The sequence below is a fragment of the Rhea pennata genome, chromosome 3, assembly GCF_028389875.1.
Source record: "Rhea pennata isolate bPtePen1 chromosome 3, bPtePen1.pri, whole genome shotgun sequence".
Classification (NCBI taxonomy): Eukaryota; Metazoa; Chordata; class Aves; order Rheiformes; family Rheidae; genus Rhea; species Rhea pennata.
In genome coordinates this window covers 44,356,710-44,376,602 of record NC_084665.1, presented here as the reverse complement: position 1 = coordinate 44,376,602, position 19,893 = coordinate 44,356,710, and the positions used below count along the sequence as shown (strand labels likewise).

The 19,893-nt window shown below is 36.4% G+C and overlaps 1 protein-coding gene across 5 annotated transcripts in view; it reads left to right on the top strand.

The window, feature by feature from the left end:
- The window catches only part of RYR2 (ryanodine receptor 2), a 444,114-nt gene that overhangs the window by 177,082 nt on the left and 247,139 nt on the right, over window positions 1–19,893 (top strand). For all 5 annotated transcript variants that reach the window (XM_062572155.1, XM_062572154.1, XM_062572153.1 and 2 more), the window contains 4 exons: window positions 6,547–6,621; window positions 7,438–7,516; window positions 8,650–8,762; window positions 18,283–18,382. In XM_062572155.1, coding sequence (XP_062428139.1) covers window positions 6,547–6,621; window positions 7,438–7,516; window positions 8,650–8,762; window positions 18,283–18,382 — 367 coding nt within the window. The remainder of the gene's footprint in view (window positions 1–6,546; window positions 6,622–7,437; window positions 7,517–8,649; window positions 8,763–18,282; window positions 18,383–19,893) is intronic.

Here is a 19,893-nt window from a genome sequence, read left to right as displayed (position 1 = left end):
ATCACGGAATGGCTGTATTGTCTATCTTTGCTTTAGAATTACTTTTTTTTAAAAAAAAGAAAAGAAAAGAAATGAGGCTTTTGGCCTGGCTCTTCTCAGCTGTTGTTCAAGAAAGGTCACAGTACTAACTGGAAACAATTCCAGTCATAATACTGTAATCTTCCTGCGTTCTTACAATATTTATGCTCTGTAGAATTAATATCTTCAAAATTTGTTTTCTGTTTCTGTGCTAGAACAGTCCAGCCTACTCAGCCTACCTGCCCCAGTCACAGATGATAAAGATACAGTTTCCAGACAGGCTCCTAAGAATTCATTCAAACATGGGCACTTGAAAGCTTTAGAAATCTAAATACATTCCCAATGCTTTCAGTACTCTTCTGTCTTGTAGATTACTAAATAGCAGTGTGTAACTGGCTTAAACCCATGATACTCTAAAGAGTTATGTGTAAGCAAAGTACATGTTTCTCACTGTGGGCTTGTAGAAGAGCCAGGGCTTGTAGAACATTGTTTTTAATCTACTGTACCCATGAAGTAGCCATTAAAACATCTTATTTAAGATTGTATCTTCATCTTGTAGAATTTGCTTTGTAAAGTATTTCTGAAGGCAATAAGGATGGAAATAGTAAATAATAAGGAACACGCAACTACTTAAAGAAGTTAAGTAGAAGTTAACTGCTCTCATATGCACTGAATTTTCAGAGACATGAAAAGTGTAACCTAGTGTTTGCAGTTTTTTAGAAAGTCATGTAGAGCAATATTTAGGGGAGAGGGAAGTCAAATTCCATCTAGACCCCTCTGTCTAGTGTTTCCTTGGGCTTGGTTTAGGGTATAGAGGAAATGTTAGGCTCAAACTAGCTGTGATTAGGTTGTTGGAGTCTAAGCTTTACTGTTAATTGTATGGATTATATAGTTGAAGGCTTTTCTATTGGTGTCATATAATTTATTATTTCAGTTGGTTTTTAATTCCCATCAAAACTATTTTTTGTGTAAGTTGGTCTTTGCACTTTCATTTTCCATATGACAAGTGCCACTAATTCCATTTTGCTGTTACACAGCCATCATGAAATGACATCTTGCCAGCAGGAAAAGCTATTACATTCTTCTTAAAAGCTCACTCTGCTATCTTGTGTGATTTTCCAGAGAATGAGCTTCAGCTCTTGTTTTGCTATGATGCTTTCAGTACTAGTGGTAGGTTTTAATTGCTTTCACAGGTGACTAGACTTGCCTGGCTAGCCTCATGCTAAATGCAATTGCAGTCAGGATTTCTCAAGCATTACAGTTCTGAATGGGGACAAAGTTACTAGAACTGCATCTCTACGTGCACAAAATATTGGAATAACTAAGCTATTTGACTACATGCTTTCACATATTTGTCTTTCACTGTTACATTCCTGAAGCTGATAGTTTTTTTGTTTTTGTTTTTTTTTTCCCTTTTTTACTTGTATGGGGAATGCATAGGCAAATGAAGAAAAGTTGGGGAGGCAATGCAGGCATTTGCTTGCAGAGGTGTACTTACTGGCCTAAGGAATTTTTTCTCTAGCAGAATTAAAGCTATTTTCTTGAAAAGCATGGAAAAGTAGTGGGCATTTGACCCCAAATCTCCTTAGTTGTCACAGAGTATTCACTATTCTCTTAAAATTCTCATGGCAGTGGGATTGCCAGCAGCATAAATGCCCCAAAGCACTTGCTCAGTGTCTCCAAGCTTAATTTCCAGTAGCTCCTCTTGTCAGACTGCAAGTGTAGCACTGGAGCGACAGGTACAGTGATGCAAGCTCGGCCATGTGAATTAGCTTCACTGAAATACCGATTCCAATTTGTCAACTGATTGCATGTCTGTCTGTATGTCTGGGCGTATTCAAAGCTATACAGATAAAAAAGGTTTTTTGGGCCATAATGCATTCTTACTGCAGGACTGGTATCCACAGTAAAATATACTGATTTTTTTGTAAATGTTTCTTATGATGATGCTTGCATCATTTTCCCATTTTACTAGATCATTTGTCTGTTGTAATTTTTAAGTTCTTCTTGGCATTCTAAGCCTATTTCAGTGATACATTAAGTAATAATAAAAAGCAGGCAAAAGAAATATTTCCCAGTTTTAATTTCTTTCCCTTCTTTATTTCAAGATAACATGCTTTACATCAAATTAAGCAGCTCAGATATTAGTAGTCTGTTCTTATTGCCTGTTCTAGCAATGCAGTGAACTCGAAAACCATTTATATGTTTTGAATGCTAATTTCTTCAGCTTCGTAATTGTTTGCTGTTGTATTCTAAATAGCTTTTATTTTGGCAATAGCTTTTTGGTAATGAGATGACTGCAAATTAATGCTATATTTGAAATGCAGAAATATTAGACTAGAAATGGGCAATTTATATGAATTTTTCACAAGCAATGTGAAATGACCCAATCCTGCTTTGACTCTCAATTTATTGTAATATATATATAATTGTAATATATATATATATTGCAATATATATATACACTATATATATTATATACAATATATATATTGTATATATTATATACAATACAATATATATTACAATTATATATATATACAATTATATATATATATATAATTGTAATATAGTGTAAGCCAGTTCTGAAAGCTTTTCAAATCTCATTCTAAAACTGAAATTCATGGATTATAAAATTAGAAGAGGAGTATTGTGCTCATATTATTGATGCTGCTCCATGGCATAGCCTGTAGAACTTCAGTGGATGAATTTTTTGAACAACAGTGTGTCTTCTTCCATCCTGACTTTATTCAGGGATCATATTATCTGATTTAGAAATAGCTCTGAAAATTGGAAACTAAAAAAGATAGAGCAAGTCAGACTCATGATACCTAATGCGGTTGTTATAGACTCTCTTATGTTACCATGTTATTCATATATTTGTGCAGAAATCTGTAGGCATTATGGATTGAATTAAGGAGCAGAAAATAGAGAGGAAAAAAAAAGAAGCTTAAAAATCTGAGACATATGTTTTTGTGTTGAAATTTGCAAATTTCCAGAAATGTTCTTTTTATGTAAGAATTTGGTGGAATCAGGTTATGTATCATAGGCTGATATGCTCATTTATGCTAACAGTGATGTATTGTTTGGAGAAGGTTATTTTACTGACCATAACATGATGTGAATTGTCATGGATTTGCCTCAGTGCTCTTTTACACCATTAGAGATAGCAAGTGCATTTACTTGTAGTAGTTGGGGTGAAGTATCATTTTTCTGGAGATGTTTTACAAAGATGAAAGAAACTTTATATTTAAACATTACACCAAACATTTTCTTCTTACCAATTGAAAGGTGCAAATTGAAGGCCATTTTGATGAATGGCTGAAATATTTGAGAAGCATCTTTTGTAAGAAGTCCATAAAGAACTTTTTAAACAAAATGCTCTTTCAAGTATCTTTGATTTGCTTCCAAAATGTCCTATTTCCAGTGTCTTCTGAAATGTTATTATTTGGCTATTGCTAGAAATTTGATAAACATTTAGTTGAATATATGATCCTGGAATGTTGCATCTTTTGCCCTAGAACTTTATTTCTTAATTTCAAAATTTATTTATTTTTTATTTATGGATAACTTACAGTTCTTCACAGCATTCCAAGTTGGAATGGATTATTTTGAAAACCAAAGGCTCTTTCACATGAAATCTCTTCCAACAGATAATTGTAGCCCAATAGCTACTTCCTACACACTTTCTAGTACAAAAATAAATATTTAATATTAAATAGTTACCAAATGAACTTTCAAAATAGGAAATTGGCTTATAGTTATGTGCATGCTTTAGAAGGTAGGCTGAAAACCAGAAGGCAGTTTCATAGTATCAGCTTTCTCTTCCAGTCTATTCTCTCTCTTCATTTTTTGCATTTACCATCTTTTCACTTTTCACCTCCATGTGAATGACTTGATTAAAAATGCCTCTCAGAAACCTTATGTAGAAGATGCTCAAAATGCTTTTTGCAGAGTAACTTTTTGCTTTTCCACTAAGAAACAGAAACAGAAAAATTTCTTGCCTGCTTTTAATGGGAAAAATAATTTTGATTAGAAAGAATTATTTTAATCCTCTGAGGAAGTATATCTAAAAAACCATTCTTGCACATTTTTCACACACAAAAAAGGAAAATTTTTGGAGCTAACCTTTCTGCTGCTCAGCTACAAATGGATATTTAAGAAAATCAGTGTTAGGCAGGTAAATTGGTCTGGCCGAAACAAAGGCAAGGCGACCCGGCTATGTGTTTATTTGGCTTTGATTTTGATTACAGTGTTCCTCGCATCTTCCATATAACAGGCACCCAGATCTGTACACCAAATGCTAGACTGATAGCTAGTAGTACATCGTAACTGCAACAAAAATGTTCCTGAAAGCCACGTTTCAAACTTCCGTCCCACTTTAATGGCTTTATAGGCTGAGCAATAGTGACTTCTGCTTTTCAAGCTTCTGGGCGAAGCTGTAATGCTGCTATCAGCGTAGCAGTTTTTTCCCCTTTCTCTGTGTGGCGATCAGGAGACATTCGGCGCCCGCGCTCGTCGCGAAGGGGCCTGATGTTGCCTGTCCTTCCTTCCTCGTGCCTGTGGAGGAGGTGCTGCTAGTGGGGGTGCAGAGGTAAATTTTGATGTCTTATTGTCAAGGCGATGTGTCTGCGATGAAGAAATTTATGTCATTCAGGCTTCCAGACAGATTAGTGAATGTGCCTCCCTGCCTACATGCTGGTATTTTACTGAAAGTCAAAGTACCCTTTGAGTCCATCAGGATGCTCACTTCTCTCCTCGGTAAAGATAAAAGCAGTAATTCGTGGGTCTTCCTTACAAGTGCTAAAGTTACTATTATTTGAACTCTTCACTTTTTCACCACTAGCACCTTATTTTTTTCTTCTTGACCAAGTAACTCAAAGATGAACAGATATTACGCTAATGGAAAAAGGTTAAAGAAGGACAACTAGTAAATGCGGAGGGGAAATTGTGTATTGTCACCGTGGCCATTCAGTGAAATGGATCTTCAACCCTGAAATGAAACTGCCAGGGTGATAACAGACTATGATTTCTGCCGATTTGTTCTGTAATGAATCTGATGCTGCAGTCAAATAGAAGGTCAGTGTACTATGATAAAAGAAGAGCAATAAATGCTCTATGTGAGAAATTAAATTTGGGGTCTTATGAGAGAATAATACTGCTTCTTACAAAGTTGTCACATTTTAAAATATTATTTATGGGTGATACTTGAAGACTGTTATGTGCATAACATTATGGGAGGTGGTCTATCAGAGAAGATGTAGACTTGTGCTCTCGAAAAAGTCTTTGTCCATCTCTGCTCCTGAGCAGTGTCAGTCCGCTGCAGCCAATCTAAGGGGTCCATAAATCTGTAGCAGATGTTAAATGGTTCCTAGTGCTTTAACAAAATTATTTATTCTTGTTGGAAATGGATAAACTGATTATATATAAACAGAAACCATAATGTCAGTATTGTGAAAAATCAGTTGCAGTGTTTTTCTGATACAAGTGAATTTTTATTGCTTTAATTCTGTTTCGGTCAGGATTTGTGCTGCATTTTTCAAGAGGAACATTTGCTATTTTTTCTATTAGAAATGCTTTGGGCATGATTTATGAGTTTTCAGACCTCCCCAGACCCTGGTGATTTAGCTGAAATGGGTATCAAAGGTACCAAGTTATCTGAAGTATCTGCTCATGATTTGTTAGAACTGATACATGAACTCACTTGGGTATATTTGAGCATTTGCCTGGCCTGGCCGATATCCGTCTCTTAGTATCTAAACACTGCGGGACAAGCACTCTAGAGATTGTTTTACCAGCAAAATATGAATGATATTTCAACCATATTCAAGACCAGAGACAATTCTCTAGAAGCTCCCTCTGCATAAGCTGCGTGTGCTGAAGTATGTCCTTTGGGTGGAAGAATGGGGCAATATGGAAGGGTTGAAGAACGCATGAGGGTGCAGAGGGTAATGTAACATGCGTCAGATCTGCTCTTCTCTATACGCCATCAGCTTTCAGCTCAAGGGAATAAGATTCAAGCCTCTACAGTGTGTGTTATATATTTTATATATATATATATATATATATATATATATATATATATATATATATAAAAATATAAAAAATATCGTATACCAACCTTATGACTGACTACAAAGTGCAGCATATTCCCCCGTCAATGTAATCAAGGTTTTCTAATAGAAAAAAAATCAGTAGATTCTAGATTTGCTTGTCCAAATTCTACCTAAGATCTGTTCCAAGGAATTAATATATGCTGATTAAAAGCTCAACATATTCAGGGGCAATCAAAGCTGAAGAGAACACATTCACAAAACTGCCTACTTGAACTAATCCCTCCACTGCATTTTATCAAGGAACAGACTTCCCTGTCACAGGGCAGATATGGATTGTTCAGAAATTGACTTTTTGTGGATTTTTTCTTTCTTTCTTTCTTTCTTTCTTTTCTTTTCTTTTCTTTTTTTTTTTGGTAGAAGAGTCTGATTTTATTCCAAGATATTAGTGTATTGCTTCTCTTTGTTTTTTCAGTCTGCACAAGGTGGTGGTCATCGAACACTGCTCTATGGGCACGCGATCCTGTTGCGCCATTCCTACAGCGGCATGGTATGTAACAGGAGCTGACAGCAGTGATAGTTTCTACCTTTAGTGTATGAAAACTACTAGAGATCACCCAGACTATTGTATTTACTAACATTTTGAGAATTATTCACAGCAGAGAGGCTTTCCAACCTCTCAGCTCACTGAAATCTTTGTGAAGGGCAGATGCCTGAAAATAGGAAACCAAGCTAGTCATTTCTGGGTAGGTGGTGAAACTTAAGTCTTTCCCAATACTGCTGAGAAGTGATTAATATCTGTTCTCTGTCACTCTGTGCTGAGTTGGTGATCTCTCATTTATTTTCCTGTGGATATTGCATATTGGATAAGCTATGACTGAATCCACAGCTGGCATCTGGCTGGCAACCTGAACATATGTTAGAGGCTGACTGGAAAAGAAGATTCCTCCTTGTGCACGCTTTGGACAGCAGCCTTACTCTTTTCAATTCCCTGGTGAATTATTCACTGCTCAACTGTATAGTAAGAACTGCTGAACTACAATTAAAGATTGAAGGAACTGAACTTCATTGCAGCCAATTCCCTTATGTACGCTCTTGCTAACCTCATCTTGGTAGAAAGATAATATGGATAGAAATGGAGAGCTTATTTTAGAACATCTCTCTTGGTCAAGAGAGCACCGTTAAGCAATGCACCTTGAGTGCTGTTCAGTTTTGTGGGCATTTATGTTCTTGGGAGTAATTAGTGGTGATAATTTAAGAATCACTTTTAATCTTATATTTGCAAATTGATGGCTTTTTATATTCCAGCTGATCATCAGACAGGAGCAGAACTAGTGATACATGCTTTTTTTTTTTCTTTTGGTAGTATCTGTGTTGCCTCTCTACATCTCGGTCTTCAATGGACAAGCTGGCATTTGATGTAGGATTGCAAGAGGATACAACAGGTAAATGCCAGGTTAAGACTATTATAAGGAAGAATATAATTTTGAAAATGGGAACAGAGGGCTATAAATCCCTTTAAAAATAAAAGCTATTCTTAAGGGCTGAAGAATCAAAAGTTAATATTTCTATGGCGATATTATTTGGCTGTGTTTTACATATTCATTATCATGTTTACTTTTTCTGGATAGATTCTGTAGATTTTCTTGTGAAATATTAAAATATGTATTCATTATATAATCGTAAATTTATGATATTAAATATAAATAATAGAATATTTCCAAGTTATCATTGCTGTGGAAGGTTTCTGGAGAGATTTTTAAATAAAGATTCTATTCATATTTTAGAATTGTTAGTGATTTGGATATAGTGTATTTTTAACTGACTTCTTGCAATACCATCAGTCTGGTGGAACTGTTAGAAATAATTAGTTTTTTAGTGGATTTTTTGTGTTTGTTTGTTTGAAAACTTGTTCTAATTAGGTGTAAAAACAACAATAATAGCAACAATTGAGCAGTTCCAAGATCAATTTTTTTTCCAGAAAACATGCTTCTCCTGCAAGAAGTATGTCTGGAATCAGAAGGTTTATCGTGGGAACAGAAGTTATGAATTTAATGCTTATAAATATTGTAACGAATTAGGGACACTAACTGTCAGTAAAAGTGGAAGAACATAATGGAATTTGAACATAGGCAATCGTTAAAATATTATTTTAAGCATTATTTTAGATGCTTTTTTTCAGTTTTCTTGGTGAGGGGTTTCTCCACATCTTTGTCCTAGTTCTCAGTAGAATGCTTTCCACTCCCTGTCAACATCTCTCCAGGCTCTGGAAAGTTCTTTAGCAAGCACAGCCTGGAGCAGGTTTCCTAAAGATCATGGAGATCCTCTTCCTTGCCCAACTCATGACTGCGGTGCAGAAGAGGTGGTTTTATCTTCTGTATGAAAGTTGTTTTCAACTAGGTTTCTTAGGAGACATTGCAGTAATGATATCAGTCACAAAAAACATGTACACACTTGGTTTACTGAAGTGAAAGCTGGGCGAAGACTTTAGGATTGAGATAAATATGAAAAAGATGGCAATAATCTCAGGCATTCTCTTTCTGATTTCTTTCTCTGTCGTTAATCCATAATGATATAGGTGAGGCGTGCTGGTGGACCATCCATCCAGCTTCCAAGCAACGATCAGAAGGAGAAAAAGTGCGAGTAGGAGATGATCTTATTTTAGTCAGTGTCTCTTCGGAAAGATACTTGGTAAGTTCTGTAAGAAACTGTACACTGCTGCTTCTACAGAAAAACAGTTAATAAAGCTGTTACACAAAATCCGGTTTACATTTCCAACTCCACAAAAGTATAGATTCAACTGGTGTTTAAACTGGTGCTTGGTGCTGTTTGCAAACTAAGATGCTGTAGGTCTGGAAAGTGTGAGACAGATGTGACTGATCTCATTGGCATTCATGGCAGTAGTAGAATAGAAATGGAAAAATTACTAAACAAAAAGAAGAAGAAAATACAGAAAAGAAGAATCTGTCCAAGTTGAGATGTTTAGAGTCTCTATCAGTTTCTAAGGTTAACAGCACTGCTGGAAACTTCTGTAAAAATCATCAACGGTTTGGCAAATATAGCTACAACTAAAACCATAGTCTTTTAAGGGGAAGTACTTTTAGCTTTACTCAAAACAGCTGTCTCAGTTCTGCATGTAATATTAAAGTTTGTTTGATATTCTTTACTTGAGTTTTTCCTTATGTTATGAAATGTTATTTCAGAAACAATTTTTACAGTGTTTAGAAAAAGAAATGAGGAATTAAATAAAATCACTTAAAAATCATGATTTATCTTTTTAATAGAATTGAAAACATTCTCACTTTTCAAAACAAATAAAAAAAAGCTCACTGAATGAGTTATGGAATTTCTAATTAAAAGTTACCTCATTATAATAATTATATTCTCATTTTTCCAAGCAGACATTCTTAACATTTTAAAATGATTTTTAATAACTACTATTAGAGAATTTTAAACTTACTGAGAAAGTAACCTTATTGAGACAAAACTAATGAAGAAGTTATTAATGAAAAGGTTTTATTAAAGACAAATGAATTTTGCTCCAAACTCTCTCTGTGTGTCTAAGATGTCACCTTTTGCCACTCTAGTTAGTAAATCAGGGTTATTTTATATTAAGTAGACTTTGTGCCTCAACTGTTAATTCTTTTCTATCATATGTACGTTTGCTGTCATATGCACATTTTTGCACAAAGACACATGATGCAGACTGCAGAGGGTGATTTTATTCAACATGTTAAATTTGCACAGCTCCCATGGTGTTAATGCATATACTGTCTTCTATGCAAAATATCAATATACACAAACATATTTTCACTGTAGAGAAAAGCAACTCAGATATATCATTTGATGTTTTAATCTCTGTATTTTAGTCATGAAATGGTTAAGAGTTGCATTTTCATGAGTAGTTATTAAATCTATTTCAGTTATTCAGATGTGGTTTGATAATAAGACCTGAACAAATTAAAGAAGTGTTCACCCCTGCATTTTTATAAATGGATATGATTCCAGCCTAAATTATGAGCTAATGAACTACATGGCTTCACAATCATAAAAATATTTGTATTTCTGCTACCTACTCCAAATTTATATTAGCACTGTAAATAAAGCAATAATATTTGACTGTATTACATGAAAATTCAAAGAGCCGGTTACCAATGGGTGAGTATTTTTCATAAAAGCTGTCTCTCCATTTCTAAACTCCCCCTTTTTCCCCCCGTCTATATCAAATGCTCCAATGCTGTTTCCTTCAAACCTTGCTTCACCAATATTATTTTAATGGAACAGGTAAGAGTCAATAAGTTAGTATTTAGGATTCTTTGTGAGCTATCTAGTTCAGAAATAATCACCTATCCCTATACAGCCACACTTACCTGTCTCAAAACTGTAAATAAAACCAGGTATTGTAAAAGTGTATACATTTTGCCTTGACAAAAACATATACATCAACTTTTTATTTTCTTCAGTGTCCAGTAGAAATGCCATAATACATATATGAATACGTAATATATGAAAGAACAGTTTCTTAGAATAGCAAAGTTTTCATGTAGAGGACATCTTATACATCTTATAGGTCCTATCTTCTTCTGCACTTAAAGGAATGAGCAACTGATAACTTTCTATAGTAGTTAGGACTGTGGAGAGGCAAAGTTATTTGAATGAATCCACTTTGACAGTGAGACCAAGTAGATTATTAAATCAGTCAAGGAACTTGAGGTTTTTAAGAGACCAAGTCTATCTTTTTGCCCTGAACAGCTTTTTTTTTGATTCCATTGAACAAGTGCTAAACCAGTAGGAAGATTAGTGGGAAAATAAAAGACCAGAGATGTGGATTTTGGCTGTTTGTTGACTGGGCAGTAGTGTCCCTGGGCAAGGCTTTTTGTTGCTCTGACTCTCGTTATCCCTACTTATACAATGGGATTTTAGATGCTTATTTTCCACTATAGCATTTCTGAGGAAAAACACTTACACTAAAAGCTTGTGGCATTATATAATGTACTAGTTGCAATGTTGCCAGATCCTTCAGAGAGGAAACTTGGCTCTGCTGATCCCTATTAGCATAGAGCAAAAAGATGTTCTGCTATAAATATTGCTACTGTTCAAGTTCAGCCCAGAGTTCCTCTGCTTCTTTTCTTGAGGCAATGCAGGTTTTTGAACAGATGCAATTTATCCAGCGTGTTTTCCCCATTTCGTACATTTTTAGAATGTGCTGCTGCACTTAGGTATGTCTAATATATGTTGTTAACTACATCCCATAGTAAATTTCAGAATCACCAGTTTTAAATAGTTTAGAAATTTAATTAATTCTAATTTCTTTCAAATTCATAAACCCTCTGGATAACAATAGTTCTTAGCCTTTTAAACATCAGTCAAAAAAAAAAATCCTTAGACATGAAAATGAAGTGCAAAAAGAATGATCAAGATAAAAATTAAAATTAGTAGCAATGAGGTCAATGATATTGAGGTTGAGAAGTTAGGAAAGGGAAAAAATTGTTTTTAAACTTTCAGTCTGCAATGCAGAGATTTCAGTATAATGCAACAATTTCTGTACTGTGAGAGATATATATAGTTATTATCCTGCCTGTAATGCTGATCTGTAGCTGCATTATGCAAAGCTGCGAACAAGCTTTGAGGTTTGCCTCTCTCTTGCTTAAGGGGACTCTTATTTCCTTTGAAATTAAAGTTTTTTTTGTGAAGTTTTTTATCACGATTAACTGATGACAGGATTCCATTTCAAAAATAACATTCTCTAAATGAGAAGAAAGGTGCAGCTTAAATTTGTCATCTATCTTGGACAAGTGGTCAGATATTTATGAACATGAGAAAGGTCTAGATTCTCTTGCAACAATACATTGTTTATTCTCCATTCTCAGGTTAAATTTGCTTTTATTTATTTATTTATTTTTATCAGAGACTTGGGACAGCTCATTCTCACAAATAAGGCTTGTTTTGCTGCAGTAGGACTCAGGGGACAGAACTGTGTGCTTTTTCCCCTCTTATATTTTAATTGTAGCAGTATGAAAGTCAATAGTTGGGCTTTGCATTGTTCTATGTGAGTTCACGTTTCCATCACTTCTTTTCGGTTAAAAAATAAAAAAATAAAAATCATTTGAACCTGCATAAACAAACCTGAAATTAGTGGAGCAAAGGCAGTGTTGAGCTGCTCTTTACACTGATGGTTATGCAGTTCCCATGGAGTCTTTATACAATTGAATATTATTGTGGAGGCTGGTAGATCTTCCTGATAATTAAGGTTGTCAAGCTGCTCTACTTTATAAGATCCTGCTTCCAGTGCTTATAATGTCAAAAATTACTTAATAGAAATAGTAGCACCTATTTCATTTTTTCCTTTTTTGTATCAATCTGAGATTTTTTTAGTTTGTCTAGAAGAGGTCAGCTGACTCTGAGCATGAACACTATGAATAAAAAAAAATCTCACTTTCTTGGAAATGTGGAGTGTGCCACACTTCACAACAAGCACGTGAAACTAGAGGAGGTGGTCATCATACCAGAGATGTACTTCATTTAAGAAAAAACCCCTCTTGCCTAAAATTACCAGAGAAACATGTCTCTGAAACATTGCAGTTGGAATGTGACCAGGATGGATTTCTTGATTTTATTTTAGCAGCTAAATATCTGATGACTTTACCCATTCTGTGCATGCCAGACCTCTTGCAGCTCCTGTGTGCTAATGAACTGTTTAAACTTCCCCCACAGTGAATAATTAAATATCCCCAAGCGTGGTGAAAGCAGATATGCCTTGTAACGAGTTGCTCAAGGCGGGGAGAAAGTATTGACAACTGAGAATTCAATGTTTTATGTGCGGTTGGTGATGTGCTGGCACTTAAGACATGTGGAGGAGGAAGCTGTTAGAAGGTAGAAGGTAGAAGGAACAAAGGGCCGGTGATGAAGAAAGGATGGGAATAGACTGTAACAAAGACTGAGCCTGGACCTGAAGTGGGGAGGAGGGAAACCGAGTGGGACTTGACTGACTGGCTGAAGAGCTTGGCAGTCGGAGGGAGGCAAGCAGTAGTCATCTGTGACGTGAAGCTGGTGACAAAGGAGGAGTGGGCACCTGCTGGTTAGGACTGAATTAGAAATTTAGGGAAGAAAAACCCTTACTGTTTTGGTGAGGGGGTTGAAAGAGGAATCGGTGGAGTGGGACTGGGAATGAAAGGCGAGAAGAGGGATCTACAAAGCGGCTGGAGTGAACGGAGAAAAACTGAGCTGCTGGACAAAGATCCAGAGAGGGGAAAGTCTGTGGCCAAGAAATGCAAAAAATAATTATGAGGGGCTGGAGATGTGCTAAGTTTCTGGAAAGATATTGAATGCTGGGTGACATAGGAAGAAAGAAGCTGAGAAAAAAAAAAGATAAAACACTAAGCCTCAGCTTTTTAGGTTTGAGAAAAAATCTTTGAAGCAGAAAGAAATGATAATTTTGGGTGATAAGGTAGACTGTAACTGGATTGAGAAGCTGGGTTTGTTAGATGAGAGATATGGGATAGCGATAAAGATCTGGGGAGGAAATGAGAGTGAAGGAGGCTTGGATAGGTAGCTGCTGTCAGCAACTGTCTAGGAAATCCACTGTTTAAAAGCATAAGAGTCACCTATGCTAGTTCTGACTGCCTACTCTGCTATTGATTTTCTGTTAATTTAAATGGTAGATGTCTAATAAGTGATTTTAAAAGTTTCCTGCACGTGTATTTCAGGTGGACGTCTGTGCTGTGTATGCCACATACCGTAACCATTTTGTAAATTTGTTTTTTAATAATGTGGTAAAAATAATGTGATTAATAAAAATATACCATAATGAAATATTTTTATTAAAATTGCAGCATCCTGAACTTTAGAAAATGCAAGAATTATGACACCAGAAATATTTAACGACATCTCTTAAATATGAAGTCGCACTAGTTGCTGTTGCGGTGCTAATGATAGAATTTCAAAGGATATGTCAGGATTGAGTAGTAGGGAGGCTGCAGAACGGAGGAACTTTGAAGATGAAATTTCAAGCTTCAAATTTTGAGAAAAAATTTCAAAGAGTTTCCAGGGAAATTGCAGGGAAAAAACAGATCATTTTCACCTTAAGTCGGGCACCTTAGGTTAATGAAAACTTTTCAGTGTAAACTATGTGCCTCAGCTCTGCATTGGAAAATGGGGCTAATGCTACTCCTTTGGGGGGCTGAGACAATAAAGCCATTAGTATTTGTTGTATTTTGTGAAACGCTGTGATTGATGATAGCAAAAGAAAAGCCTATGAGGAAAGTAATAATTCTCTTCAGAGCTTTGAAGAATTGACGCTATTGAATAAAGCATGAGGCTGCAAACTGAAGAATAAGGAGAAAACACGACACTGAGCAGCTGTTCCTGAAGTGAGCCCCTTTATCCTCTAAATACCATGAGGCAGCATTTGTGGAAAAGTCGTACAGGATCATGCCATTAGGAACCGTAATATGATGCATACACCAGAGGCCATTCCATTTTCAGAGGCTACTTGCAGTTTGATATTTCCTAACTTTTGTTCGCATGCTTCTTGCCACACATCTATCATTTTGTGTTGTGTGCAGCATGAGAGCGGATTAGATGGATGTTAGTGGCTGATTTTTAATGATAATTTCTGTGCCTCTGTGGGCTTTGGCAGTGACTCTCCCTTTGCTGATGTTACCCCTATACTGAGTTGAGGGACTGGAAAGGCTCAGCCAGCTCAGCTCCCAACTTTGTTTCTTTATCAGTGGAAAAACTTTATGCTTGTGGATTTGCTGGCCATCTATTTAAATCACTTTAGATGAATACAGATAAACCAGGATTTTATAAAGCTTTAAACCCAAATAAAACTTCTTGGACTTTGCCTACTTTGGGTCAAAACTTAGGTTAGTATTTTTCTCCCCACAAAGTAATTTTGCCCCTATTTTTGCACATATTTATTCAGACTTTTTCAAGATACTCCTAGACTTTTCTGTAAGTGTAAATGTCTTGCCACTTTTAGACATAAACACAAAAAATAATGATATTAAAGCTGTACAGAGATGCAATTTTGATACTTCTAGTTCTTTCCAATATTTGTGTTCCTTGCGAGTAAATATTTTCATTTATTTTGACAGCTTCATATAATGATCAATGTCACTTACTGAATGCTTTTTCACTGACTTCGGTAATACATTTTAAGAGGAACGATACCTGGTAGGCATTGAGTGAGTTTGTTTGTGAGGTTGCTGCAGCTGCTTGGGATGGCACCCCTAGAACCCTTTTGCTCCTTCAGTGCAGCATGTGCACTGTAACCTTTATATGTAGTTCTCAGATTGTACCAGAAAGGAAGCTTTTTAAAAATTTATTATTTTTGTTTTGCAGTTCTTGCTATCTGGAAGAGGCTGAGAAATAAAGTCAGAGACATCATAATGTAAAGTGCAGATAGAAATAGATAGTGCTAGGTGCGGTGTCAGTATTGACATGGCTTAGCCATGAGGATGCCTGAAGCAGGTGTTTTGTTTTCTCTCTATTTTTTTTTTTTTTTTTTGCACACTTGCACATTTCACAGAACAGAAACACTAGGTGCTGTTCAGTATACTTATTCCAGTATATTCTTCTGTAGAAAAGAATGAAGGAACTGAAATTTCATTGCCTCTTTTCAAAAAGCAGCCTGCATCTTCTCCCTGCAGTATTTGTGCATGCCATCAGTGCAGACATACTGAGTGCTGAATTTAAAATACATCATCTAGCTATTTGCAGCTATTGTAAATGTAACTATGCTACTGCAAGCACTGTGGAAGGCTTCTTATGAAAATTACCTTCTGATTCCTAAGCTCTTCAGTGAGCCTGAATACACTGTGTTCCTCAGTGGAGACCAAGGAACAGAGCTATGATTTTTTTTTTAGTTTTCTGCAGACCAGTATAGATTTTATTGAATGAAGGTAGGTTCAACTGGGAAACTGTAATGTTAGGGGAAATCTAGGCTTGGAGCTTATCCTTGAGAAGTTGCACCTAGACTGTAGTGTTTGCCTATATTCATAAAATTCCATACTTTATTCTGAAAAGTAATTAGAAACCTTTGGCAAATTAAAAGCTGTTTTAGGAGTTTGTCCTTAAACATAGTGTAGAGGAGGCACATCTAGCAATGAATTGCTTAAGACAGTACTTTTTCAGCCTAAATAGTTTAGTATTTTCTATGCCTCAGCCAGGGGCTTTTGACATTATTGAAAATATTAGAATGTTTTGGGTGAGCCTGGACACTAGTGTGCAGAAAAGGTAATATTAGGTGAGACAGGAGGCTGAAGAACCTGCCTGTAAGTGTAACAGAAGATCCATGCCGGGGCTAGAATAGAGTGCAGGACTCCCAAACCTAACGTATTTCTACTTTGCAAATGTTGTTACTGCAAAGCTAAAAGATGTGCTACACTTTACTGGGAGGTTCATGTAGAAGGCAGAAACCTGCTACTTCTGCCAGATACTCTGTTATGTACAGAGCAAAGATCTGTGTAGTAGTTGCAGAGGCTGCTCAGAGCCAATGTTAGTGTCTGTATCATGGACATTGCATCATGGAAATTTGGTTGCATTTTGTTTCATAATTTTATTCTGCTGAAAGTACAAAACCAAGCAGATAAGCACCAAAAAATTACAAGGAGAGTGCAGATTGCATTAAAACAACATTAAGGCTGTAAAACTGAGCGTGGAAAATTTATGAAATCTGAGGATTAAGATTGACAACTCTAATCTGATTTTCTTCTCTACATGTGGTGTAATAGAAACTGTGATTATTCATTGACATGCTACTTCCTCTGCTGAGTCATTTTGTTGTCTGCTCTGGATGAATTTAGGACTGCATAGTTTATAAGACTGTAGTTGTCAGGACCCTTACCTTCGTTTGTAAATTGAAATATGCAGCAAGCAGCCTAAGGAAATGAAGGAAAGGAGATAATTGTAAAGATGTACCCTGTACTTCTGTGCTGTGGTGATCGTGTGTGATACTGAGTACGTCGTTTAAACTACACTTTTTAAAGATATGACAATCTGGTAACTCAACTTGAAACATCTGGATTATAATCAGAGCTGCAACTAGAGTCAAAAGAAGTGATAATAGATGTTCTGCAAAGGGAAGTCAGGAAGTCAGTGTGTTTTTGTTCAGCTTTCTACTTATAAAATGGAATAATAATTCCATTGGTATCACTGTGTGTTCTGAAATAAGTTCATTAACATGTATAAAGTGCACAGAAACAAGAACTGCTCAGTTGATGGCAGCTCTGAATGACAGGGTTATTATCCTTTTCTTCCTTTATCCACCCCAAATTACATGTTCTTCGCAAGAATTAATGGTCCTCCTTGATTGTGCTGTTCAAGTTGCTAATTGTCCCTAACTGGAATCTATGCAATGATCTTGCTTAGAGAAAACTGAACTATAGAAGTGAGGCCAAGAAGGCAGAAATGGGTTTGGAGTGCTGAGGATTGTAATCTCTCAGCCTGGTGCCTGGTCTACCGTTGGTGACTAGTTTATATAATTGCACTAAGGGGAAAATAAAAGGTGAAATGACTGTTCATTTCAGTTGGAGATTAAAAAAAAAATCTGAGAAGAAAAAGCAAGAAAAAGCATCTTTGGCACGCACCAAAAAGAGCAGATACATTGGCAGAAGGTACACAATAATACAGTAAAAGAAGAGCACCCATTGAATTCTTAGGCAGGAAATGAGCTTCTCAGGGAAAGCTATTTTCAGGTTTACTTGGATAATGCAGGCTTGGTGCAAGAATATATTTTTGGAAACTTCCTTACATTCCTTACAGAGTGAATTATTTGATTAAATGATATCTTTGATTTCTTGGCAGTTTTAGGAAGGCCCACAGGAAATATTTCAAGTGGTGAGTTATACCTGAAATATATAGATTAATGTTATATCTCACTATTCAAACTTAGTGGAAAATCCTATTGCATGTGAAGGAAGTACACCAATATAAGACCCCTGCAGCATTTAAAAATCAAGTCTTCAAAGAAGCATTACATTCTAAGACCCCAAACAGCTAACTGTTTTGTATCATTTATTGTTTTTTATGTATGTTTCTTAGAGGCAAATATGCTATATTCTTCTATCTCCTGTGCCCTTTGAAGAGTACCCAGAGCGTTTTGCTTATGCAGAGTAAGGGAACAACTTGTATATGAAGGAATCAAGAGAATGTCTGATATTATTTTTAATTAATGCCAGATAAAAGCCTCTCTTTCTTCTGGTTTTAGCATCTCTCTTACGGCAATGGGAGCTTACATGTCGATGCAGCCTTCCAGCAAACACTCTGGAGCGTGGCTCCAATCAGTTCAGGAAGTGAAGTTGCCCAAGGTAAGATTGACTCAACTTCATTTATTGAAAGGTTGATTTTAAATGGAATATCTGAAAAATCCAACTATTCTACCAAACGTGGCTGAAATATGGGAGCAAGTTTCTCTTATTTGAATGTTTAATCAACTAAATAAATATAAAAGTGTTCTGAAAATGGGAAGGAAAAATGCTGAAAGGCATGCTGATGGTTTTTATGTCTTTGTTTCTGAAGACTGAAAAGCTAATTCAAATCTCATTTTATGAAAGCTGTGTTAATACTTATAACATTTTCTTAAGATGGCTTGCAGTCCTGGTTTAGATTATTATCTCAGGTTAATCTGATGTGTGCAGTCAAAGTTACATGCTCCTGTGAATCACTGAGTAAAAAATGCTGTTTGGTACATTGAAAAAATTCTAGTGCTTTAAGCAACCCTCAATATTTGGAAACTGAGTGCAGGCCTGACTGTCTTTTTTTTGTCAGCACGTTATTACTTGGATAGCCATGAAATTTGGCAAAATGATGAATCTTAAAAAAAAACTGCGATGAGCTTAAGAAAACAAACCAAAAAAGCTGACAACTTCCTGGATAAATTCCCCAAATTCTCTCATTACTTGAGCTGAATGGAAATTTCTGAGCATTTACAGCTGAGGACTGCTGTGGCCTGGCAAGACGGGTGCTGGATGTGAGCGGGCAGCCTTTCTCTGCTCTGCTTTCTGGCATAGCCCCGCTGGCGGCCTGCCAGACAGAGGGGAGCAGGGGAAGGTTGAGCACCAGGATGCAGAAAGCTTGGCACCAAACCTGGGAGCTTCAGTGGTCGTTAAGTTGGTACAACGTGTCAATTTAGTGTGCCAAGAAAGTAAAGACAAGAACTCAGTGCAGGAGCAGAGAGAAAAAACTAAGAATATGAATTGAGGTGGGACTGGGGAAGGGAAGAAGGGGACCGGGGCAGGAGTGTTGCTGCTGAACACAGACTGGAGAAAACCTTTGAAGTCTTCTCCTCCTCTCCAGGCTGTTGCTAGTTTCTAAAAACGCCATACTCTATGCTCCTCATCCTCCCACTGCTGGCAGCGCTGGTGTGCCGTTCACTTTAATAAGCCCAGTGCAGGTCATTAGCTGAGGCTCAGGTTTGGGCTGTGCCGCATCTGTCCAGCTGGCAATCCTCCCTAATGAGGCATGCCTGGCTGGATGGGAAGCAGACGTCCATGTGGATAGATTATAGTGATGTGTTATCCATTCTTACCACAGAACATCATGTAAAAATAATATAATACGATTTTAACAGTGGTACGTTTCTCTACCATAGCATTTGCTTGTACTTTGTTACAGTTTTCCATTTTTTTTTTTTGCTTTTCTCAGATATAGACATTTAACGAATTTATTTTTCTGAGCAGTATCTTTCCTAGAGAAAATCAGCTGGATGGTGTCAGAAACAATTAGAGAAAAGTCTCTCTTTCAGCATATGCAGCAAATGCTACTGTAATCAAAGCTGTCTCATGGTGAAGGGAGAGCGATTCTGGCACTTGGGCAATCG